Raw genomic sequence first — 26,258 nt, forward strand, 5'->3', positions numbered from 1 at the left:
CTTGGTCTCCTGATCTGTCGTTTAACGGATGTATTTCGGTATGGATTTTTCATTACAGCTATATCTAGGTGTGTGGATAGATTGTTATCTCCAGAGAAGTGCGTTGGTTCTATGGTCCCCGATCACTGTAGTTCTGTCTCCGTTTTTGAGATAGCTTACTAGTGTTTTCCTGTTTTTGTTAATAGCTTTGTCACTCCAGGGAACTGGCATTTAGATCACCAATTATAATTGTTGGTTTTCCTGTATTGAAGAATTCGTCCAGGCTTTCGTTGAATAGTAGAGGATCTCTGGCTCTGACGTATGCTGACGTGATCCGCTTTGTGGGTGTCTCATTTGGACTGAGATCGAAGTTGTTTCCATAGTGTTGAGTCCTGCTGGTGTCGGCAGTTGTGTGTGCTGTAAACCTTTTTTCCTTTGAGGAGGATTGCTGTCCCTCCTGAGTTTGTTCTGTAGTCATCTCTGTACATGTAGTATCCAGGAAACTTTATCTTCATGGCCTTGTTTCGTGTTGTTGAGTTTTGTTTCTTGAAATGCACCTATGTCCATTTCCATTCTATTTATTATTTAGGCTAGGACGTTCTTGTTTGTTCTCAGTCCACCTGGGTACCACGGCTCTATCTCCAGATATCCTCTAATCCCGGATGCCTTGGATCTTGGGTGGATGTGGAATCTGTGGAGTAAATATATTATTAGTATTTATATTACCTGGATGAGCGATGGTGGCAGCGGTAGGTTTTCAGGAGGCCTAGAAGTAGGTTAACTTGGCTGTTCTTTGATTGGTTCTCTGTCTTCTCCAAGTTGATACGAAGTCGAAGAAGTCCACAAATCACTCAGCGTCGAAATTTGTTTAGGCTGTGGTCTCCAATAGACGCTATAGGCTTCGTACAGCGTCAAGCCGTAGGAAAATTGTTCATTTTCGTTTCTTCTAATAAACTTTGAGCGACAAAAACTATCTTACAAGCGAAAATATTTAAAAAAGAGTAATTTTAAAACAAATTCAAATTACGGGGTGTGTTGAAGTGACCACCGACTTAGCCGGTAGTCTCCAATAGACGCCGTAGGCTGCATACAGCGTGTACTGGAGACCATCGAGCACCTCGCTGTGCATTGGTCATTGAGCTGTACCTACTCTGCATTTCATACACAATCCTTTTGTGTCGTGATAAAAATTATGCTATATAATAAATTACTTTTAATTTTGTTAATTTCATTTACTTATTTGTTTTTTCATTTGCAAAAAGAAAGTGATGTTCTGTAGTCATCGTGAATTAACAATTTAAAAAGTGTTGCATTATATACATAATGTAATGGGAAATGAAAATGATATCATATTTAAATAAACAAAAGATGTAGATTCAATAAAATAATTTTCCTCCAAGAGGTTATCATAATTAAATAAACAAAAGATATACTTAATTCAAACAAAAAGATATACAAAAGATATACTTAAATAGGAATTTAATAAAATTCTTAGTCACTTCTCTTGAAGGACAATAATTGTCCTTGAAGAGAAGTGACTAGCAATTTTATTAAATCTATATCTTTTGTTTATTTAAATATGATAACATTTTCATTTCCCAATACATTCCATGCAGCACATTACTAAAATCATAAAATATAATTTCTTTGTAGTTTATAGACATAATATTATGATTTATTTATACATTGCCGAATGTGGTTTTTAATGCTTTTATGAAGCCTTTATTGTAGTATATTTATAATATGTTTATAGAAAATAGACAGATCTATAGAAATAGACTGCAACTCTTTCAGATCTTTTGCGCTTTCTGTTCTATTAGATTCGAAGCCCTAATTATTTTGCCTTAATCATAGAGCGTTTGGCGTGTATGAACTTCAATCAGACTCTTCACGCGTTTCTTAAAAACACCTGACAACTTGGCCCGTACGACCTTTTGTCTTCCTCAGCCAATAAGTCTACCTCCCTAGCGGAGAACACTCTGACGATCACTCGTTTATCACACCTTACGACGATCGTAGTAATGGCTTAAATCCTTTTACATCTAACTTAGCCGTGGTGTTAATATTAATTTTCTTAAGAATCTTATTCATCTGGTTTGCGAGAGCAACAATTAAAATAATTGATCTAATCGAGCAGACTTCCTCAGATAAAACTTAAATACAACTGGATGTCACCAGGTTACCGGAGGTGTCTGTTTAGGATTGTTATTACATTTTAGCCAATAATTCTGCAGTCGATACGGAAGATCACACTTTGGTTTTTGTATGAGTTAATCTTAGCTCTAGAATAGAGTCTACCCTTTTTTCGATCCGCTAGTAACAAGTTGAAATAGGCTTAAAATCGTATAGTTCCTGGGCCTGGGAGTTGGCTGTCTACCATAGTAGTTAAAGAACTATTACGTTCAAGTGAAAACTTTTGTTGTATGTAATTAGTATATATGCTCACGGACAAAAATATTGCATACTTTGAAATCAACGTGTGAAATGAAATTTTTTGTGCTGCCCCCAGTGTCACAGCAATAGGATTTCTTTTCCGAATGCAATGTTTTGAAGTATCATATCCCAGGAAACCAAATAACGTTTACAAAACGTTGTAAAGGAAAAGACGTCATAATTATCACCAATCCACGTCAGTTTATCACGTTTTTTCGACGTCGAAAGTCACGTGACTATGTCCCACCATAAATGACGTCATTTTTATCACATTTTAAATAGGTGATATAAAAAACGTAGTTCTTATGTCGTTTTTTAGATTATTTTTCATTTTATGGTTTTAAAATACACAATTATAATTATTCGTATGGGTATTGTTGGTATTGCAATTTTTCATTTAACTGTTTTAAATTTAACTTATAGGCTAAGGTATACTTACTGTGTCAAAACTGAAACAACATATAAACTAATAAATAATTTATTAACAAATTAATTTAATTAAACTCGATAACACATAATTAGTTCATTAACAGAAAATATTTACCAAGACAAAACACATAACCTCAAACCATTTTCAAGAAGAACTATCACAAGAACTATTGCAATAAACTCACAACTCACTTGAGAAAAACGAATAAAAATCTCTTAATTAACACGTTTCTTAAACTAAATATCTAAATGAAAAGTGCTTTTTTACCACACAAAGCACGTAAACAATAAATGAAAATTTTCTTATGACAATTTAAGCTTATAAACGTCAATATACAACATTATCAGGGTTGCCAGGTCAGTTTTTACTTTTCCAGTAGTTTTGCTAGTTTTGCTTTCAAAAATTAGTATAAATTAGTAGATTCTTTTTAGGCCATGTAAACACAGTAAAACCTGTGTTATCGGTCACCTGTCAAAATTGGCCACCTGTACTAACGGCCAGTTTCAAAATTCTCCAAATCAATTATATGAAGATTTCCTTATTTACATAAATAATCCAATAATACCAGGTCATAATTATGATTATGACCTGGTATTTACGGCCATCTTTATAATACGGACGCGGCCAAATAATCTCGGATTTTTAAAGCCCGTTTCATAGAAATTTACCTGTTAATAACGGCCAATATGTTGATAGATTTCAGTAGGTCACTAATTGGAGTTAAAATCAGTAGGTCCACTGAAAAATCAGTAGACCTGGTAACCCTGAACATTATAAGCATTAACCCGTTAAGCTTCTCCCATTTTTGTGACGTCAGACTTGGGCTGTCTGAAATACTCTGAAATAAAAACGTATTTTTAAATGTATTTTAACGTCATTAATCTTATGTATTTAAAATCACCTACAAAAGACGTTTATACGACGTAATGTTCAAACACTTGTATATATTCAACCAAAAGCTGACTTTTCCTCGACGTTATTGACGTCACTTGGTTGCCTGGGATAAATGGTATAATCGGATTTAAATTTGATATGGGCTATATGGTGGCCAATATAATTTTTAAATTAAATCTCATCAAGGTAAGTATTCACTATTCTACCGACATGAAGATCTCCGTCATGGTACAAGAACACGAATTTGTTATCCGATATGGCTGGAAAATGGCAAAATATGAACTTCTAAAATGGTTTTAATGTACATATCATTTGAATCATCTCCACAAGTTTGGTATCTCCTGTCCAAGAAATACCACCACTCCATAGCACTATGCCGCCACCACCAAAATTAACACTCTGTATCAGGTTACATCTGGCATACCGTTCATCATATGGAAGCAAGATTGACAAAACTTCGTCTATAGAAGAGTTGGTTTACAGTATCTCAGTTGTAACCTCACACAGATCGTTAGTTTTGGTGGTGGCGGCATAGTGTTACGGGGCGGTATTAATTTGAAAGGACATACCGAACACGTGCAGGTGATTAGGTGAATGCCAACTGACATGTACATTGAAAACATTTTAGGAGATCATGTTTTGCCATTTGCAAGCCACATTTTATATGACTATGACATATTGGTGCGAAGGCACGTCTTCATGTCGCTAGAACAGTGAATACCTACTTTGATGAGATTCAACTTAAAAATTATATTGGCCAGAATATAGTCCAGATCATATTTAAATCCGATTATAGCATTTATATGACACTTTAAAACGTCGCATTCGGAAAAGAAATCTTATTCCTATGATACTGGGGGGCTAAAGATAGCAGCAGAAAAAATTTCATTTCACATGCATATGCAATATTTTTGTCCGTGAGTATATTTAATAAATATATTGTATATTTAATAAAATTATTTAATAAATATATATATTATATATTTTATAAAAAATTAAAACTCCAAATGGATCATCGTTTAGCTAATTTTTGTTTAGAACAAACATTTTCGGACTTATTAGTCGATCTTCAGTGAACTTTGAAGTACTTGCGCTAATAACCTGATTACTAAGCAGTGGGTGGGTTTAAGTTGAAAATTACATACTTACAAGTATTAAAATAAATGATAAGTATAAAGTATAATATTCATTTTATCGACTAGTAAATATACTGCATCAAAAGTAATGGTACCTATACCTAATCAAATACATAAGTAGTTCATGGAAGTTGTTCAAAAATCGGGAACGGAATTTGGTGTAACCTGAAAGCACTTTCACAAAAGGGTTAATTGCTTAAACGTTTTGAGCGAAAAATCCTAAAAAGAATACATGCAGGAATAAAAAAGCAAATTTTGTTGTACAGGCGTTGCAACTTTGAGTTGTATAGAAGTTTTGGGTAACCTGACGTTGTAAAATTGATTAAGTTAGCACGCTTTAATTGTGCAGGGCATGTAATCAGACTAGACTAGAGGAAGCTACAATAGTCAGAAACGATTTTGACCGATAAGGATCGATTGGATAATGAGCAAGAGGAAGATCGAGCCTTAGGTATCAAGATAACTTAGAGTAGGTACGATTAAAACTCTGTTGGAGTTAGAGCATGGAGAAGAGTTGCCAGAAACAGAGATGAATGGAGGAGTGGTCTGAAGAAAGCTTTGGCTAATAACGAGCTGTGATACCATTGATGGTGATAAGAAGAAAACAAAAAGGTTATTACAAACTTCTACCTACGACTTTTACAGGGCCAAACGATCCCCTTGAAATCTCCAGTCTACACAAAATATGCTTAATACTTCATGAATAATACTTATACTAATCCATATACTAATAACCTTTAATCATTCAACCAATAATCATTTCAGAAACTGTTTAATGACCGCCAGTGCCGGTTTAACCTAACTTCGGCCCCCTGGGCGCTGGAGGTTTAGGGGCCCCATTCATTGCTATTAGTTGTCAGTTTTTTAACAAGAAAACACATGCATTAACTATTAAGGATTATTGTAAAATCCATAAAATAATTTTTTTTAACAAGCAAGAAGAATAGCAAACGTAGAAAATCATCCCGGGCCGGCGTAGCTCAGGCGGTAGTATGCTTGACTCGCGTGCTGGTAGGACGGTGTTCAAATCCCAGCGTCGGCAAGAACAACTAGACATTTTTAAAATGTCTATAGGCCCCAGGTCGACTCAGCCTGAATAAAATGAGTAGGTACCTTGGGTAAAACCAGGGGTAATAATAGGCGGGTGAAGCGTAGCACTGGCCCTGTTACCCTCCTTGTATACCGTAGGCCCTAGATATAGCAGACTATCCTGATATAATCCCAAAGCCGCGTCAGCGGTATAAAACGGGAGACTATTAATATAAAAAATAATCCAAAACATACATTAAAAAAAATAAATCAAACACAGAAATTTTAGTTGCCTAAAAAAGTTGCCTTAACATCCTGGATGACATCAAATTTTTCATAAAATGCATGTTTATTTAAATTTTGGCATAACGTTACAAAATGGGTAAATTCATTATGCAAGTTCTCTCTGGTTTCATCAACATTTTTTTATATTTCTCGCATAAAGTATTAATTGACGTCTTGACTTCTTCTTTATCTAGCGTAAAAGAACCAGTGGCGGCTCGTGACCTCAGTATGCGGGTAGGCTACACATATACTTCGGGTAGGCGACAAAAAATATCCTACAGTTTGTAATACATTTTGAGCCGTCTTGCAATACTAAATGTAATCTATGAGCGCAACAATGTGTAAAAATTGCTTTTGGAGCATCTACTTTAATTTTTGATTGTAATCCGTTTAAAGAGCCAGCCATTACACTTGCACCATCGTAAAATTGAGCAATTAATTTATTTTTGTAATCATATGGCTCAAGCACGTTTGAAATTAAACTATATAGAGCGTCTGCAGATCTATTATCGCTAATATCAAAAAACCCTAAAAATCTTTCTGTTACCTGACCAACTTTGTTAACAAAACGGATTGTTAAAGTACACTGTGATTTTTCGGTTATATCAGTAGTATCGTCAGCTAGTATAGAAAAAAATTGACTTTCATTAATTTCTGTTGAAATTTCATTTTTTACGTAATCGGCAAGACAATCTATTAAATCATTTTGTATTGTTTTTGACAAACCCGTGAACACCCCTTCTATTTTTTAACATGATCCTGGATTTCCTGATCGCGTTTAACTACTAAATTAAAAATTTCTTTAAAATTACCCATGTTTGAAGAATTATGGCTCTCATCACGACCGCGAAATGTAAGTTCTTGTTTTGCTAAAAGAATTGTAACATCAATTTCTTCAACTTCTTCAATCTTTTTCAACTTCTTCATTATATATCTTATTAGATAGAGAAATATGTCCAGCGAAAGCACTGTCAGTAGTTTGTTTATTTTTTTCTAACCGTTTTAAATCTAAGCAATTGTTTAAATGTTCTTTCAAAGATTCATGTTTTTTTACACTAGCTGATAAATTTCTCAAATCTGAATATCCCTGACTCACCCAAACATTTTGCTTCAAATTTGAGAGCAACAGACAAGGCCAACAGAAAAGTGAATTTTTAAAATAACTTCCGCTTAGCCATTTAGGATTTTCATACCATATTGTTTTAAACGATCTCGAAAATGGTTGATTGTCTTTTGTCTTATCTGTGGATAAAATTGTTAAATTTTGTAAAGGCCGGCCCATTGAAATAATTACTAATCTTTCTTGACTTTGGCGCCTTGAAAAAGGCGTCTCGATCAAACTGCATATTACATCGTTTAAAATATTCATATTCGATGACTAAAGTTTTTCCACCAATAAAACTAACACACCTACGTTTCAACAACGTCAAATATTACTTATTTTATTTATGTATCAAATAATAATTTACTATTCGAATAAATTGATAAGTTAACAATTAACCTCGCTTTAAATTTTTAATTATCTATATAATCTAATAACACATTATTCAGTTTTCATAAACAAATTTAAATTGTCCTACCTAGTTTTATTCAATACTTAACCTACTAATAACAGCCAAAATCAAAAAACAATTATTTTAAAACAGTTTCACAAGACACAAGAGAAGCAACTGATAAAATTTTGTAGGTCCGGCTATAAGACTCTGTGCCTATCCGCCCGTTCAAAATCGTAGAATACGGTCGCTACGAGCAGACCTGCAGCAGGCCTGCTCGCGTAAACAGGGAGAGATCGCACGTCAATTCGGTGTTGGCGTCGTTCTATTTCAGGCTACGTTCCCGAGTGCCTGACCAAGGAGAATATAGAATCTATACAGTACTACTGATACTACAAGGAGCGTACAATAATTATAACCACGGAGAACATTTTTGGGATATTTTTAAAAATAATTTGGATAATTTTTGCAATTTTATTGTAGATATTGTGTCAAAATTTATAAATTACAATTTTGAAATAAGTAATTTATATTAATAATTTATATTATTGTACTACATTTGAAGAGGGTAGGCGGCTGCCTTGCCTACCCCGACGGGCCGCCCCTGAAAAAAAGATATAAAAGCTGATGTTACATCCTTGTAGCATTCAATTCTCTTTAAAAGATCTTGAGTAATATTGTCGCATATAACATTAAATACTTCAATTCTGAATATATCTTGCCCCTTTAAAATGATTTGACTTTCACCTGCTTCTTCGAAAAATGTTTTTATTTTCTTTATTCTTTGAAGGTAAGTTGTATAGTAGATGTTTGAGATATCCTCGCCTTTGCAAAAGAAAGTTTTCGCTTCTTGTTCAATTTCGCTAAACTTATTTCTTACGTCTCCAACAAAGCTCAAAAGAGATGCCATTAATTTTACCCCAATTGACACATTCTACGTTTAAGTCCACAGTTTCTAACGTTTTGCTTGTTGCATTCACTCGTTCCAAAATTCTTGCTCAAATCAGAGTCAATAGAGCTGTCTCAAAGGTATCCATTTTATTGTACAGTGCCTTGGCTTCACTTGTATCTGCTGATTTTTCATCTCTATTATTGCTTAACTGGAAAAAAATATGTTTGATGGATCCGCAGTTTTTAAATAATGCATTTACAGCGCCAAATCGGGCGGACCATCTAGTTTCAATTAATCTTTTTACACAACATTTGCCGCTTTCTTGCAGTAAATTCCACCTCTGAGGAGAAGCCGAAAAAAACGTGTAGATACTTTGAACAGTTCTGAAGTAACTATGTAGTTGCTTCAACCAAGCTGGATTCACATGCAAAATTCACTACAATTCGAGACATCTTTCTGACAACTTTCTGTAGTTTTTGGAAAAGGGCCCGGCCACAAACATTGACACGGGGCCCTTGTGGGGCTAGGCTACGCCACTGTGTATAGGCGTGAAGAGATGTAACAATAGAACATAGGCGTTTGCAGTGTATTGGCGTATCTGCGTATACGATTATTTTCGGAAAATATGTAGATTATTTAGCGGCTTTAATTTTTTATAATTAAAAGAAACGAGCCCTTTCGGGGCCCGGGCCCCTTAGCGCCCGCCCCATGCGCCCAGTGGATAAACCGGCACTGATGACCGCCCAGGATATAAAAAGTAAGTATACTTGCGCCCGCACGGATAAATTCGTAACTAAGTAATCAAATCAAAACATTGGTATGACTTAAATTAATTTATTGACAGTCACGCTGCTTACGCATATGGTGTTACAACAAAGTGTTCAATATATTTTTCAATAATAACATAACTTTATGTAACGCGAACTTTGACCATGAGTCTGTAAAATATTGTAAGATATAAGATAAATGAAGTAGGTAACGGTTAGCTATTTAGTGAGATACGACTGTTAAGTGTAAATAAGTAAATAGTAGCTTAGTATTGACTAAGAATTCTGAATACTTTGAAAATGGCCAAACTTATTAGACAAATTATTTTATCTACTAAGGCACCTGCTCCTGTTGTACCAGTATACAGGTATGTAAATGCCAACTTTTTGTAGTGTATTAGATATCAATGAGGATAGTAAATGTATGTAAATCTATTTAAACTTCTGTTAACGTTTAAGAGGTTCTGTTCATTAAGTGCTTTTCAGATTTACTGTTTTTAATCCTTCACGTATTGTAAATATTGACTTTAAGATTTTATAAATTATGTGAATATCTGTCGTAACTATTTTAACTCTTTTTTGAACTGATTTTCATCTTTTTCTATGTAACTCCTCCTATGATGTTAATTCCATTGATCTAATGATGTAATGATGTTGATGTTAATTCCATTGATCTTAATTATATATTCTTAATAATCTCTGTTTCTATTGAGACTATTTTCAAGATAAAAGTTCAGAGTACAGTTCAGAGTTCAGAGCTCCTTAACTCCTTCAGATCGTATCTAAACTACCTACTTCATTTTTTTATAATTCACATGTGCCAGTAGATATTTTTGATAATTAAATCTCGGTCATAAACTCTCATCTACTGCAGAATTTAATATTTGTATCGTGATTGATCGGTCAAAGACATTCTCGAAGTCGATAAAATACATGAATACAAATCGTTCTAAATGTTTCTTGTTCCAAGGTTTGATTGTAAATTGTGACTAGATACGATTAACTACTAATGTGATTGAAGGTGACATCTGCTCCGGATAGTATTTTGGTTCGCGTGATTGAGTTCGTTCATTAATTATTACATAGTCAATCTGATTTCTTATTATTTGATTTTGAGTATCTGCCAATGACTTCCAAATATGTTGCACGAATAAAAACTTCCCCAAAAAAATACAAAATGGTGGGAAGACCAAGAATACGGTGGAACGACAACGAAAAATAGACAGGGTCATTGCTACTCAAAAAATTAGAAGAAGACTTCCACGTATATAATTGACGATTTGGTAGTTTGAAAAACGTATTTGTCACATACGGCCTGCCCTCTACACATAATTCTATAGAGCGATCTCCTATCTCATTATTCTAATATGATAAATTTTAGTGCGTGAATGTATATTTAAATTATTTTCTACAAATACAGGAGTTTGCCTGGATAACGAACTGGGAGAAGCCTATGTGTTTTTCATCCCTTACCGGGTCTAGATGTTCGACAAGTATTGATGATTCGTGAATGATTTTTTTTGGGAGAAATAATGGAGTTGTTTTCGCTTGCATTCATTATTGTTTTGCAAACGCCTCGTTTGTAGAATCAGTACCGGCGCTAGGGTATAAGGTGCCCGCCTACAGAACTAACAAAAATAAGTGCCCTTCGGTTTTTTAAATTAGTATTTTATACCACACCAGCAGAAAAAAGCTCATTTTGGCGCCCCCTATACAGGGACGCCCGCCTCCAGTGCATCCCTTGCAGGCCCGTTATCGCCGGCCCTGTGTAGAATCCACTGCCGCATTTATTTTCTGTTTTACGATTAAATAAAAGTCTGTCTTACCCTTTAATTGTAGTCAGTTTGAGACAAACCTATGCCGCTTCTCAGTACGATTTTATATTACAGCTAAAATTATGGGTTGCATTTCTGCGAGATCCGTTATAACTAAGTTCTACTTCATCACCTTTCTATCGTCATGGTGATGATATTCACTGAAGAGTTTGGTAATTATGTCGGTGTATCATGTAAATCATAAATCTATCATACCTTTAAACCTATATACATAATCTTTAGTATGTATCTTTAGTTATACCCATCTTATTAATTTTGGTGTATCTCGAATATTAAGATTTTTTTTCTTTTGGTTGCCGTATGCGTTTGATCATAAATTCTCTTGGTTACTGTTACTTCCAGTTGTTTTCTGCTAATATTTTGTGCATTCTATCCATTTTTATCACAGAGTCACATACAGTGGAACCCCGATAAGTCGGCCCCCGATAACCCGGAACTCCGGCTAACCCGGACCGATTTTTATCAGACAAACATTTCAACAATAAAAATGTATTGCTGTTACAAAATCTCGTAAACCTAATTCATTCATTTGGTGACGTCAATATACGAACGAAACGATTGATGAATCCGACATTACTGAAAATATCAGGGCAATCAGGGTGCAGATGGGACCCTGTCGCGCAATTCGCAGCAAATAAAATAGTCGTATGTTTTTGGCTTCATTTTATTTCGTTTATACATACGCATTTTCAAGGTTCACGAGGTTTTGTACCAACTCTATGTAATATAATATTTGAGAGATAATGGAACCGGATTGAACTACATATAACATAGTAAAAATGACTCATGGTACACCACATTCATTGTCGAAAACAACATGCACCTGTATTATCCTTTATTTTTTTGAAACTGTCTGTGTTAGCATTGTTTAGAAAAGACTATTAAAATTCTTTTTTAACAATGGTCTTAGTCATCACTTTTATTAAATAACATAACATCAGAGACGGTATTATGTGTAGTAAAGTCGTATTATTGTTCGCTTCCGTTTTGTAATCGTTCGTAAATTTATTCAGATTTTGTGTTTGTGTGTCTTTTGTCTATAAGGAAAACAAAACGTAAAAATGTTGTAGTGACAATGGAAAAGAAACTAGAAGCATTAAGTAGAATTGATAAAGGTGAATCTTGCAGCATTATATTATGGTGTCGGTACATCTACAGTATCGGATTGGAAGAAAAATAGAACTAAAATCGAAGAATTTTTTTTTTCAAAATGATAACAAAAGACAGTTTAATCGGTGCAAAGCTAATAAAGCTAAGAATGAGACTTTTGACGACGCTTTGTATGTGTGGTTTTGTGTGGAATGCGAACGTGGTTTACCAGTGTCTGTGTGACAATTATAACGGAGTTTATCTGTAAGCATACCATATTTTATTAATTTTTACCATTTTCTCCGGCTAACCCGGATTTTCGAAAACCCGGATCGGCCGCGGTCCCAATTAATCCGAGTTAACGGGGTTCCACTGTATATGTTGTATATCAGGTGGCTAAACTTAAATGAAACTGGGCCGGTCATGTGGCCCGTCTGACAGATGGGAGATGGACAAAGAGGTTGCTCGAGTGGAGACCAAGAGCCGATAAAAGAAGTAGAGGAAGACCACCCACGCGATGGACGGACGATATAAAAAGAATGACCACTAATTGGATTCTATGCGATCAGGACAGAAGACAGTGGAGGGAAATAGGGGAGGCCTATATCCAGCAGTGGATGCAAAGGGCTGATTGATGATGATGATGATCCATTTTTATACATAAACCTATTGTATATGTACTTGTAAAGGGGGTTTGCTGTCCATCATCTTTCACGATGGCAAGACATATTGATAGGTTGTTGGAGATTACATTGCTACTTTTAGCTATTTAGTATATATTATATAATATGTATTCATCGTTGTCGTCTTTAATATCTACTATATGACGTCTCATCGTTTACAGATAGTTAAAACTTCTCATAGATTTTCGAAATAGCTGTCTTCGCTTATAAATTAACATTTGGCTTATTTCGCAGATTTTAAATTTTTGTTTCGTTTAAGTATTTTTACCTTTAAAATGTTATTTAATTTGCATAACAATTAATATAAATTGATAATTCCATATTAGATTAACACGTGAGAAAATTTTATACTAAAAATCTGTTCCTACTAATTACCTATATGTACAGCCGCAATACTCTGTACCCAGCTAAACACGAAATTTAACATTTGTAGAAAACATTTGTACAAAAATTTAAAATTTAAAAATTGATAATTTTAAAATTATCAATTATTGATAATATACGTTTTGACTTTCTACAAAAAATGTTAAATTTTTGTAAGTGCACCTTACAAATACAAATTACTTGTACCTACCTACTCACTTAATTATTTTAATATTCTCACAATAAAACACTGAAAATTTTGTTTTCTATACTTCCACAAAATTTATTATTTACAACTATGTGACTACAGCTGTTTCGGCAGAGTGCCTTTCTCAAGTGATACAATTTACAATGTGTTTGCCTTTTTAAGTCTCTAACTGAAGAGGTTGAGGAGTGGGGAGCTGTTTGTCTCGAGTTGGTCATTCAGAATTATATCTGCATTTTTCAGTTTATTAATTTCCATAGATTCTAAAAAAGATAGCTTAAGGCCTTTATTTTGGATATGCACAATTTGAAGCTCTTCATTGAAAGAATGATTATGATCTAGAAGGTGAAGTGCGTATGTAGAAGTGTCTGTTTTTCTATTGTTGAAAGCCCTTTTGTGTTCTGCTATCCGTTTGTCATCTGCCAGTTTGACCGATGTACGTTTTCGGACAGTCACCACAAGCTAGTTTGTACACACCACTCTGTAGTTGCTTTCTCTTTCGGCTGTTATTGTTCTTAATATATTTGCTTAAATTGTTGTTAGTCCTGAAAGCTGGTATTATTCCTTTCTTTTTTATGTATCTGGCTATTTTTGTTGTTATCTTGCCAGTATATGTGAGAGAGCAGAAGGTACTGGGTTCTTTCTGTGGTGGTGGATACACTAATTTGGTGGTGGAAACAGCTGTAGTCACATAGTTGTAAATAATAAATTTTGTGGAAGTATAGAAAACAAAAGTTTTCAGTGTTTTATTGTGAGATAAAATGAACTTCCATCAAGTAACGGTCGAATCCATCAATTATTTTAATATTATTTGCTTTTTTGCAGTCAGGCCGTTTCCTTTAATAACATGCTCTTCCTTTCCGGTTCATTGGGAATTTCAAAAGATACAAACAAACTAGTAGAAGGAGGAGCAGCATCAGAAGCTACACAAGCAATTGAAAACATTAAAAATATCTTAGAAGCTGGTAATTCCAATTTGAGTCAAGTTTTGAAAACTACCATTTACCTCAAAGATATCAAGGATTATACCGCAGTTAATGAAGTCTACTTTAAATGTAAGTGATTGATCTTTTAATTGTATTTTTTTATTAGGTAACATCCACATGTTTTGAGCACTCATCTATCATTAAGTTGTGATATCTTTGATACCTCATGGATTTTTTTATCTTCTTCTTCTAAAGGTGCATCATTTCTAGTAATGTTGGCGATCACATTGACCCATCTTATTATATTCACGGCAGTCGAAATAGAGCAGTTGACGTTAGACCAGCCATTTCCTAAGATTGACCAGTCAATATATATACGTCCAGGGCCTCTCTTGTTCTGAATCTTAGGTAGAAGTCGGTATTTACTATTACGCATAATGTGGGCGAAGAAAGCCAATTTTCTATACCTTACGGTGTTAATAATGTCTGTATCTTTTCTTAGCCTCTGGAGAATATGCATGTTAGTTGTGTGGTGTATGTATGAGACCCTGAACATACCTCGGTAGCACCACATTTCAAGTGCCTCTAGTTATGGCTGTAAGACTCCAGCTTTCTAGTCCGTAGAGGAGGACACTTAAGACATAACATCTAAGAATTCTTATGCGTATATTGATACTTAAAGATAAGTTACAGAAAGAGCTTCTGACTTTTTCAATACGAGTTTCTATTTCGTAGCTATATGATACCAGCTTTTTTATATCAAAAATGAATTGTTTCCGATGTTTGAACAGACGGTTGATGGTCTTCAAGCTCATTTTTGACAATAACTCCTGAGCAAAAGAAAAAGTAGTTCGAAAAGTGTTTCAAATAGTCACATTTTACATCAAAAGATCTATGAATGTAGACTTCATTCACTGATTTCGTGGCCAACTGTTTATCTAGTGAATCCAGTAATTAATCTTGTTCTATGTTGGACCAATTTTTATTTTAACTGGAACTGGCTGGACTTTACCATACAATGAAGCACACTAATAGTTAATGTTAATTGTATATTCTTCTTCTTAGCCTTTTATCGTCCACGTTTGGACATAGGCTTCTCCCAACTCCTTTCATCAGGCTCTATCCTGAGCAACATATTTCCAATTTTTTCCAGCTACTCTTAATATCATCAACCCACCTCATCTGTGGTCTTCCTTTCGGTCGTTTACTTTGGTAAGGTCTTCAATGTTGTATTGTTGCATTCCAACGTTGGTCTTTTTGTCTAGCAGTGTGACCTGCGAAGCTCCATTTAAGTTTGGAAACTTTTTTCGTTATGTCCTCGACTTGTTTTTGATCTTACCCAGTCGCTCCTCTTTTTATCTGACAGTCGTATACCTAACATTGCTCTTTCTGTTGCGGCTAGTTTATTCATATTTGCCTTGGTGAGGGTCCAGGCTTGACATCCATATGTCATGATAGGAAGGATGCACTGGTTGAACACTTTTCTACCTAAGTATTGGAGTAGTTTGCGGTTCTTAAGTATCCAACTAAGTTTTTCAAATCCTGCCCATGCTAGTCTTGCTCTCCTAGTAATTTCCGCACTTTGGTTCTCTTTGTTAAGTTTCAGGATTTGGCCTAGGTAGATATATTCCTGGACTTTTTTTTATCTCACTGCCATTTATAGTTATACGTCTGGGGTCATCTGTGTTTGTCATTATTTTTGTTTTTCTCATGTTCATTTTTAGGCCGACGTATTGGGAGCTGCCTGCAAGTTCCTCCATCATACTTTGCAGTTCCTTGAATGAGCTCGCTATAATCACAATGTCGTCAGCGAATCTGAGGTGGTTTAGCTTTTAACCATTAACGATAATGCCATAGGTTGACCAATTTGTCGTTTTGAAGAATTCTTCTAGGACTAGGTTGAAAAGCTTTGGCGATATTACGTCTCCTTTTCTCACGCCTCTCTTAATGGGGATGGGATTTGTATTTTCGTCTAGTTGTACTATCGTAGTTGCATTGTCATATATTATGTATAAGTTGTCTATATCTAGAACCTATTCTACAATTATTAATAGCTTGTTCTATGGCCCACATCTCGATACTATCAAACGCCTTTTCATAGTCTACGAAGGCAAGAAATACGGGTAGTTGGTATTCATTTGCCTCCTCTATCAATGTTTTCATTATCAGCAGATGGTCTCATGTGGGTCTAACCCAAAATCCCAACAGCCAAAATCCGGACACGCCAGAATCCCGACAGGCCAAAATCCCGACAGGCCAGAATCCCGACAGGTTTGATAAATTTCTTTTTAACATATAATTACATTTATTTCTTGTTTTTTGTTTATGGCCATCTGTTTTGTATTTTTTGTTACTAAACAAAAGTATTTACCATTTAATATGAACTAATTTTCTAACATAGGTATATGAATTAAATAATTTTTTTTGCCAATATGTCTATAGTCCAATAGTATATGTAAAATCAAATCCTGAAATCAAGTTTACTTTCATATAATTGATATTATCATGTCACTTATAACCTTCCATTTCAGTAAGTATAGCCACCGGCGCCCATACAAAAATTTTCAGGGGGGGGAGCAGACGTGAAGATGTTGCACATTATATTCTGTATACTTTGTGTTTAAGTGTTTAAATAATTTTTTCTTTTAAAATACATAATAATTAGTACCCGTACTCATTAGTAAGTAATCATTTTTCAATTTCAATACTCTATAATATGGTTTGGTATTGCATTTGAAAAGGAAACAATAAATATTTAAAATGTAGTGTCGGGATTCTGGCGTGTCGGTGTTTTGGCCGTCGGGATTTTGGCTGTCGGGATTTTGGGCGCCACCGGTCTGATGTACCTACTATATTGTTTGCGGAGCCAGCCTGTTCCACCGGCTGAAATTGTATAACTATTCATTATACGGTTGTATATTTTTGGTAAATAATTATTTACATTATATTTTATCAACAAAAAGAAACTGCATTAAGGGCATGGGCGCAAAATATCGCCTGTCAAAATGTTCAATGTGTTTTTAATGTATTAATTTTTTTTGAATCCTGAGAAAAGTAATAAATATTTTTGAAAAATTTAAACGCAGAATGAAAGACTACATTATTGATGAATGCCGAAAGTCCCTGAAAACTTCTATAATGTTTATTTTAATAAGTTACAGGGGTGAAAATAAAAGAGAAAATTGAGTGTGATTTTTAATTGCAAATATTTCATTCAAAAGAAATTTTTTATTTAAGTATTGTAAGGGACTTTCGGTTCTCGGTAATAATGTAACCTTTCATTCTGCGTTTTAGTTTTCCCAGGATTCGAAAAATGAATACATTTAAAACACATTGAAAATTTTGACAGGTGACATTTTGCGCCTTTCCCCTTGAGTAAAACATTAAAAATATTTCTCTCTTTTTTATGAATATTAAAGAAGTAAATTTAGGGTATTTCATGCTTTAATAAATAATGAGTGTTGCAATTTTTGTTTGTTTTATGTTTGCGACACTGACTGTCAAAATATGCCCAAACTCAGTGAATCACTAGATCAAGTTCTACTATTACTCTAGGCTAATTAGCAATATACAAGGAAAAGTTATTTACCAGCAATTTTTTTGCTGGAATCGAATCTTATGATCCTATATATTAATAATATAGGTATGCGAAGTCCGCAGATAGTGTGCTACTTTATTTATAAACAAAATGGGGCCCGAAAATCGTGTTTTTTTCAATTTTTGCTCTATAACTCTAAAACCAAAAACACCCAAATACATATTCACCGTAATTAAATTCTGTATAGACATGTTTTTCCCGATTTACTTCGACCAAAATTTTCCTCGAAAAATGCGGGTTTTTCCAACAAAATCTTTAATTTTCAACTAAAGTTTTAGGTTAGTAATTATTTATCAATAATTAAATAACTTGGTGAAGTAAAAGCTCTTTTGATATAGATTATATTTCCAGAGCCGATGGAAATTGAATGAACAGTTTAGCAACAATTAATTAAGGTGAATTTTAATTCGGGTGTTTTTGGTGTAAAATTAAAATCTTTGGAGTTATAGAGCAAAAATTGGAAAAAACACGATTTTCGGGCGCCATTTTGTTTATAAAAAAAGTAGCACACTATCTGAGGACTTTGCATACCTGTATTATTAATATATACAATCATAAGATTCGATTCCAGCAATAAAATTGCTGGTAAATAACTTTTTCACAAATGGCCTATTCTCCGATAATCTACCCAGACTATATGAAGAGTAGGTACAGGAGGAAAACAAGCAATGTCACTTTTTCATGAATTTTGGCTTTTCTCGCCATGTGGAAGCAAAAACTGAGTACTGTCGACTAGGCTATCGATTCAGGGCAATAAACAGAAATATCAGTAAGGCAAAGTTTTTCAATCCTAATAGCGACATTAATAATATTGAAAAATATTGAAAATGTTACTAAAAGATTTTTAAGTTGAAAACTTATTGGTCCATTTCCCTGGAATCGACTATTTTCGACTCTTATTGGAGTCTCATCGGAGAGACGTAGGCCTGCTGCTCCATACTTTTAGCTCTTAAGTTCTTAGAGCATGGAGCAACAGGCCTACGTCTCTCCGATGAGACTCCAATAAGAGTCGAAAATCGTCGATTCAAAGTGCTGGACTGCGCTCCGTATTTTAAGTGAAAAATAAGATTGTTTTGCCTTCGCATTGCAACTGAATAAAAATGGTATTCTTTTTCTCATTATCATCTTTCAGTGCGTCACAGTTTTTCGATTTCTTTCTAACGCATTAAATTGTATGTGACAGAAAAAAGGCACGTCCGTGATTACAGACATTTACAACATTTATTCTAGTTATTCTAGTTGTCGATAGATGCGCCATAATAAAAAAAAATAATTTTTTTAAATTAGATAATAATATTACAAATATAATCTGTATAATTTATAAGACTATACAAATCAAAGAAAATACCATTTTATAAATGCAAGAAACACATTTGATTGGTTTTTATTCCAAATTGAAAATAAAATGTGACAACTGTCAGATTTAACTAAAATGTCATGTTAGAATAAATGTCATAAATGTGTATTATCACGGACTTACCCTTTTTCCTATCATTTGTTACGCACTGAAAAATGCTCATGAGAAGGACAATATACATTTTTATTCTTATATTATAGGACAGGGTAATAAGACAAAAATATACCCTGTTCGTGACACTTCAGCAGCCAGGGTACTGAAGCGTTTTTTCGACAGGTAATACCTATAGGAACAAATTATAACTATTTCCTGCGTAGGATCTGGCGGCCATTTTTATTTATAAACAATTAACTGTCAAAAAATGGCATTTTCCGCTTTTTTTTCACATCAATGGAAAACAGTGAAACTTATGATTTTTTTAGTACAAATATATTTGAGATTATGGAAAAAGCTTTAAAATGACATATTACAAAGTTTGATATACTCATTTATTGTTAATATAATTGCGAAAAAAGATCGGAATTGCAAAAAAAATATTTTCGCAATAACTGTTGTTAAAAATTAGTGTAAAGGTTTCAATTTTTGTCAAATGAGGGTTCTTTAGTGCTTAATATGTGATAAAAATTTCAAAGCGATTCATTCAATTGTTTAAATTTTATTCGAATTGTTTATCCCAGAGAGCATTTTTTTTTGCAATAACGTAATTCAGAAAAAAAAAAAAAATGACGCTAGAGCCATTCTACAGGTGTCAATTGAAAGAGCATGAGCTATGTTTTCACTTGGTTTGAAAAAAGCGAATAAAAGATGCATTTATTAGTAATAAATAATTATGCAAAAGTACCGTAAATCTTTCCTTATAAAGTTTTTGGATAACTTTTTCCAAAAAAATTAACTTTTTTACCCTGTTTTAAGTGCACAACTACCAAGTAATTTTATTTATACCATAATTGATAAAAAATTGTAATAAATATATATAATTTCTTATATAACAAAATAAAATGTTTATAAGGAAAGATTTACAGTACTTTTGCATAATTATTTATTACTAATAAATGCATCTTTTATTCGCTTTTTTTAAACCAAGTGAAAGCATAGCTCATGCTCTTTCAATTCACACCTGTAGAATGGCTCTAGCTTCATTTTTTTCTGACTTATGTTATTGCAAAAAAAATGCTCTCTGGGATAAACAATTTGAATAAAATTTAAACAATTAAATGAATCGCTTTGAAATTTTTATCACATATTAAGCACCAAAGAACCCTTATATGATAAAAATTTCAAAGCTGTACACTAATTTTTACAATAGATATTGCGAAATTAATTTTTTTTGCAAATCCGAATTTTTTCGCAATTATATTAACAATAAATGAGTATATCAAACTTTGCAATACGTCATTTTAAAGCTTTTTTCATAGTCTCAAAGATATTTGTACTAAAAAAACCATACGTTTACCTGTTTTCCAATAATTTGAAAAAAAAGGGAAAAATGCCATTTTTTGACACTTAATTGTTTATAAATAAAAATGGCTGCCAGATCCTATGCAGGAAATAGTTACACTTTGTACTCATAGGTATTACCTGTCGAAAAAACGCTTCAGTACCCTGGCTGCTCGAGTGTCATGGGAAAAACCTTATTACCCTGGACTATTAGTATTACTCCTATAGAGTAACTAGGTCCATTTTCCGTTGGAACTTTACCAAGCTGCAGACAGGGGTTGTGAATTGCATAGTGCAGAATTCCTTTCCTTTTTAATGTTGTTCTGAAGCTATTTTCTTGTGGCATTTTTACAATTTTAACTATTTAGAATGGGAAATAAGCCACAATATTATTAAAAAATGATTTTTTATTAACGTTTCGACGCCCAAATCGGGTGCCGTTGTCAAAATACAAAATACTATTAATATAAACAAAAATGTTGTTGCTTAGTAAAAAAATTCTTCTAATAATTTATTTAATTTGACTCATTTATATCGGCAATTCAGATACATATGATACATTTTAAAGTAGAAGACTTTAAAATGATATTGCCAATATTTATGAGTTGCGTTCCTGGGACGACTTTACTGAAAGATAGTTCATTCGATTACATGAAATCAACCCCAACTCAAGAATATCCGTCACAAAAAAAATCATAGCATGTGATCTGTCTTTAAAAAGACAACCACATGCAACGGTGACATTAAAATTCTCGCGTTAGAGATCTCATAGTAAATCACGAGGGAAAACCAGGAAAAACCTCGTGATACTATCCCGACATCGTAAGTATTTGGTCTTACATTTAATTTACTCTCAAAATTAATACCAAATTCTGACTTTACTATAATTTTGTTTAAATTATAAATAATATCAATAATACATGGGTATATAAGTAATACTAAAATATAAAATATGTACTAACTCGACTATTGATTTACTAATTGTGGTATTTTCTTTCTATTGACTTCCTCTTTCAGTATGGGTATCCACATCCTACTGAATTCCACCGAGGAATTTGCGACACAATTGGTTTCGTTTAGCATAATTAGAGCCGCTTCTTTGATTTTTCTCTTTTTACTATCTGTTTCTTTCAGGACTATACTTGAATCTCTCCACTGAACTCTATGTTCATTATCCCATGCGTGTTGACATATTTGAGATTTATCAAATTCTCTATTTTTAATATAAGATTGATGTTCACTTATTCTAACGTTTAATGGTCTTGCTGTTTCACCTATATAAAACTGTTCGCATTCACAAGGTATTTTATAAATACAATTCTTTGTCCTTTCTTGTTCATTGTTAGGTTTAGTTTTAGATAGAATAGATCTCAATGTGTTGGTTGTTTTGAATGTTGTTGAAATGTTGAATTTATTTCCTATTGTTTTAAGTTTCTCGGATAGTCCTTTTATGTATGGTATTGATATTTTCCTCGTATTATTTCTTGTGAATGTTGTAGGATCCCGTTCTATGTTGTTCTGTTCCATTCGATCCAATCTTGACAATTCCTTATTTATAAACGATAAAGGATAATCATTTTTTAATAAAACAGATGTTAAGAATTGTTTTTCTTCTAAAAATGAATTTTCGTTAGAACAAGTAATTTTGGCTCTATCATATAAGGATTTTATGATTCCCTTTTTAACGTTGATGTTGTGATTTGATTTGTAATTGAGATATCTGTTGGTATGTGTTGTATATATTTGTAGTACCATCAGTTCTCCTTGTAGTGAACTATCAAAATTTTTATTAAACATTATAAAACCATTTGCTAATAATGATGACACATTTATAAAAAATACAAAACATTTTGTAAACAAATTATCAACTATTGAGTTTAATCCAAATAATATTTTAGTAAGTTTTGACATAAACAGTTTATTTACAAATGTGCCATTAGATAAAACTTTAAACATAATCAAAACGAAATTAGAGAATGATGATACATTGACAACTAGGACAAAACTAAATGTATCAGCTATAATGGAGTTATTGACATTATGTACTAATAATACCTATTTTCAACTAAATAATGAATTTTATAAACAAAATTTTGGTCTAGCAATGGGCTCCTCTTTATCTCCATTATTAGCTAATATATTTATGGAGGATTTCGAAACTAATATCATTTCTAAACAAAATTTAAAACCCACTGTATGGTGGAGATATGTAGATGATGTGTTTTCAATATGGCCTCATAGATCAGAATTGTTGGATACATTCCTGAATATTATAAACGATCAAGAAGAGACAATAAAATTTACAATGGAAAAGGAATATAATAACACCCTGCCTTTCCTCGATGTTTTAGTCTTAAAGAAGGATACTGGATATGAGACTCAAGTGTATAGAAAACCAACACATACCAACAGATATCTCAATTACAAATCAAATCACAACATCAACGTTAAAAAGGGAATCATAAAATCCTTATATGATAGAGCCAAAATTACTTGTTCTAACGAAAATTCATTTTTAGAAGAAAAACAATTCTTAACATCTGTTTTATTAAAAAATGATTATCCTTTATCGTTTATAAATAAGGAATTGTCAAGATTGGATCGAATGGAACAGAACAACATAGAACGGGATCCTACAACATTCACAAGAAATAATACGAGGAAAATATCAATACCATACATAAAAGGACTATCCGAGAAACTTAAAACAATAGGAAATAAATTCAACATTTCAACAACATTCAAAACAACCAACACATTGAGATCTATTCTATCTAAAACTAAACCTAACAATGAACAAGAAAGGACAAAGAATTGTATTTATAAAATACCTTGTGAATGCGAACAGTTTTATATAGGTGAAACAGCAAGACCATTAAACGTTAGAATAAGTGAACATCAATCTTATATTAAAAATAGAGAATTTGATAGATCTCAAATATGTCAACACGCATGGGATAATGAACATAGAGTTCAGTGGAGAGATTCAAGTATAGTCCTGAAAGAAACAGATAGTAAAAAGAGAGAAATCAAAGAAGCGGCTCTAATTATGCTAAACGAAACCAATTGTGTCGCAAATTCCTCGGTGGAATTCAGTAGGATGTGGATACCCATACTGAAAGAGGAAGTCAATAGAAAGAAAATACCACAATTAGTAAATCAATAGTCGAGTTAGTACATATTTTATATTTTAGTATTACTTATATACCCATGTATTATTGATATTATTTATAATTTAAACAAAATTATAGTAAAGTCAGAATTTGGTATTAATTTTGAGAGTAAATTAAATGTAAGACCAAATACTTACGATGTCGGGATAGTATCACGAGGTTTTTCCTGGTTTTCCCTCGTGATTTACTATGAGATCTCTAACGCGAGAATTTTAATGTCACCGTTGCATGTGGTTGTCTTTTTAAAGACAGATCACATGCTATGATTTTTTTTGTGACGGATATTCTTGAGTTGGGGTTGATTTCATGTAATCGAATGAACTATCTTTCAGTAAAGTCGTCCCAGGAACGCAACTCATAAATATTGGCAATATCATTTTAAAGTCTTCTACTTTAAAATGTATCATATGTATCTGAATTGCCGATATAAATGAGTCAAATTAAATAAATTATTAGAAGAATTTTTTTACTAAGCAACAACATTTTTGTTTATATTAATAGTATTTTGTATTTTGACAACGGCACCCGATTTGGGCGTCGAAACGTTAATAAAAAATCATTTTTTAATAATATTGTGGCTTATTTCCCATTCTAAATAGTTAAAATCCTTTCCTTTTGTCTTCACTGCAGCATCCCTCTTACTTGCATATTGTAGAAGCCTTGGAGGTGTCACCAGGGAAATTGACCAATAAGTTTTCAATTTAAAAATCTTTTAGTAACATTTTTAATATATTTCAATATTATTAATGTCGCTATTAGGATTGAAAAACGTTGCCTTTCAATTGCCAGATGACGCTAGTCACCTAATCCATTCACGTCAGTTGCGGTGTGGGGGATAAACTCTCGTTGTTGGTCACTTAGAGTTGGAGCAGCAGGCCTACGTCTCTCCGATAAGACTCCAATAAGAGTCGAAAATCGTCGATTCAGAGTGCTAGACTGCGCTCCGTATTCTAAGTGAAAAATAAGATTGTTTTGCCTTCGCATTGCAACTGAATAAAAATGGTATACATTTTTATTCAGAAATATCAGTCTATATAAATTTTCTAAGAATTTGTATACAGGCGAAGGACCAGGATTGTCCGCACGCCACTGAATAAAAATAAGGACTATTAGCAGTTTTTTGGTGCATTATTAAATTAATAAGTTAACATAGATTCATATTATATTAAGAATATAGAATAGTAATTACTAGACTTCTGCTAAGAAACTCCTAAGTAGTTTTTAGATATCATAAGAATTAAACCTTTATTGGCGTTTATATCAATATGTATAAAATGTGACATTCCTTGTTTTTCCCCTGTACTCTAATATATCATTAATCATTATACATTAAAACCCATGAAATATTTTGAGCTACTAATACTTATAATACTCATGTTTTTTACAGACTTTAACAAGGATCCTCCAGCAAGAACTGCATTCCAGGTTGCTGTTCTACCAATGAATGCTTCAGTGGAGATAGAAGTTATTGCTGCCGTTGGCAACGTTGTTACTAGTCACGCTAAATTATAAAAAGTTATATTTTGAATTATATTTGTATTGAATTTATATTAAATTTATATTATTGTTATACAGTTATACAATCATTTGCACTTGAGTCCAGGATTCTTTACCCGTGCGTCATTAATACCTGGCGAGATAAAACACATACTTTTTATCTAGCATCATTCTCTTCCACGCATGAAACTAAAGACAAACCAGCTACCGCCTGTTATTAAGTAAAAACACATGTTATTTTTATGAACGCTCCAGTCTCAGTATATTGAAAAGAGATAGGTGCAAAAAAGACGCTTAGAAATGTTTTCAGATTTTAAGTACATTGTGAAGTTTCCGGTTTGTCTACTTTTGTGGCTGTCAGTCTGTTGAATTTTTTGCTGTATTTTTGTCGAATTTTTGCATTTTGAAGTTTTTTATTTTACACAAACAGTTCTTTTCACAACTAATTTTATATTGGAGCTTAAAATTTTATGGTGTGTGCATTTTATTTTGTAGGAAGTTTTGTTAAGTGAGAGTTAAGGAATAAGAATATAAGGTTGTGTTAAGTTTCCACCAAACAGGAGCGTCATTTGAAATTTTGATAGGGGGGGGGCAAGCATTATATATACAATACATTTATATGCAAACATAATACAAAATTGATCTATTTTGTGTAAATTTCAGTAATTTTCAGGGTCAGGGGGGGCAAATGCCCCCCCTGCCCCCTATCAAATGACGCCCCTGCCACCAAAGTGAATGAAATGACAAAAAGAAAATA

The 26,258-nt window shown here is 33.1% G+C and overlaps 1 protein-coding gene across 3 annotated transcripts in view; it reads left to right on the forward strand.

Moving 5' to 3' along the window:
* The window catches only part of LOC114329060 (rutC family protein UK114), a 45,183-nt gene extending 19,609 nt beyond the window's left edge, over nucleotides 1–25,574 (forward strand). For 2 of the 3 annotated variants that reach the window (XM_050656809.1, XM_050656810.1), the window contains exons 2-3: nucleotides 14,339–14,568; nucleotides 25,392–25,574. In XM_050656809.1, coding sequence (XP_050512766.1) covers nucleotides 14,339–14,568; nucleotides 25,392–25,516 — 355 coding nt within the window. In that variant the 3' untranslated portion in view covers nucleotides 25,517–25,574. Of the gene's footprint in view, nucleotides 1–9,399; nucleotides 9,707–14,338; nucleotides 14,569–25,391 lie in introns of those variants that run through there. The other variant, XM_050656808.1, reaches the window with a different exon arrangement.
* Nucleotides 25,575–26,258: the final 684 nt, after the last annotated feature.

Source organism: Diabrotica virgifera, chromosome 7 (assembly GCF_917563875.1).
Source record: "Diabrotica virgifera virgifera chromosome 7, PGI_DIABVI_V3a".
NCBI classification, from domain to species: Eukaryota; Metazoa; Arthropoda; class Insecta; order Coleoptera; family Chrysomelidae; genus Diabrotica; species Diabrotica virgifera.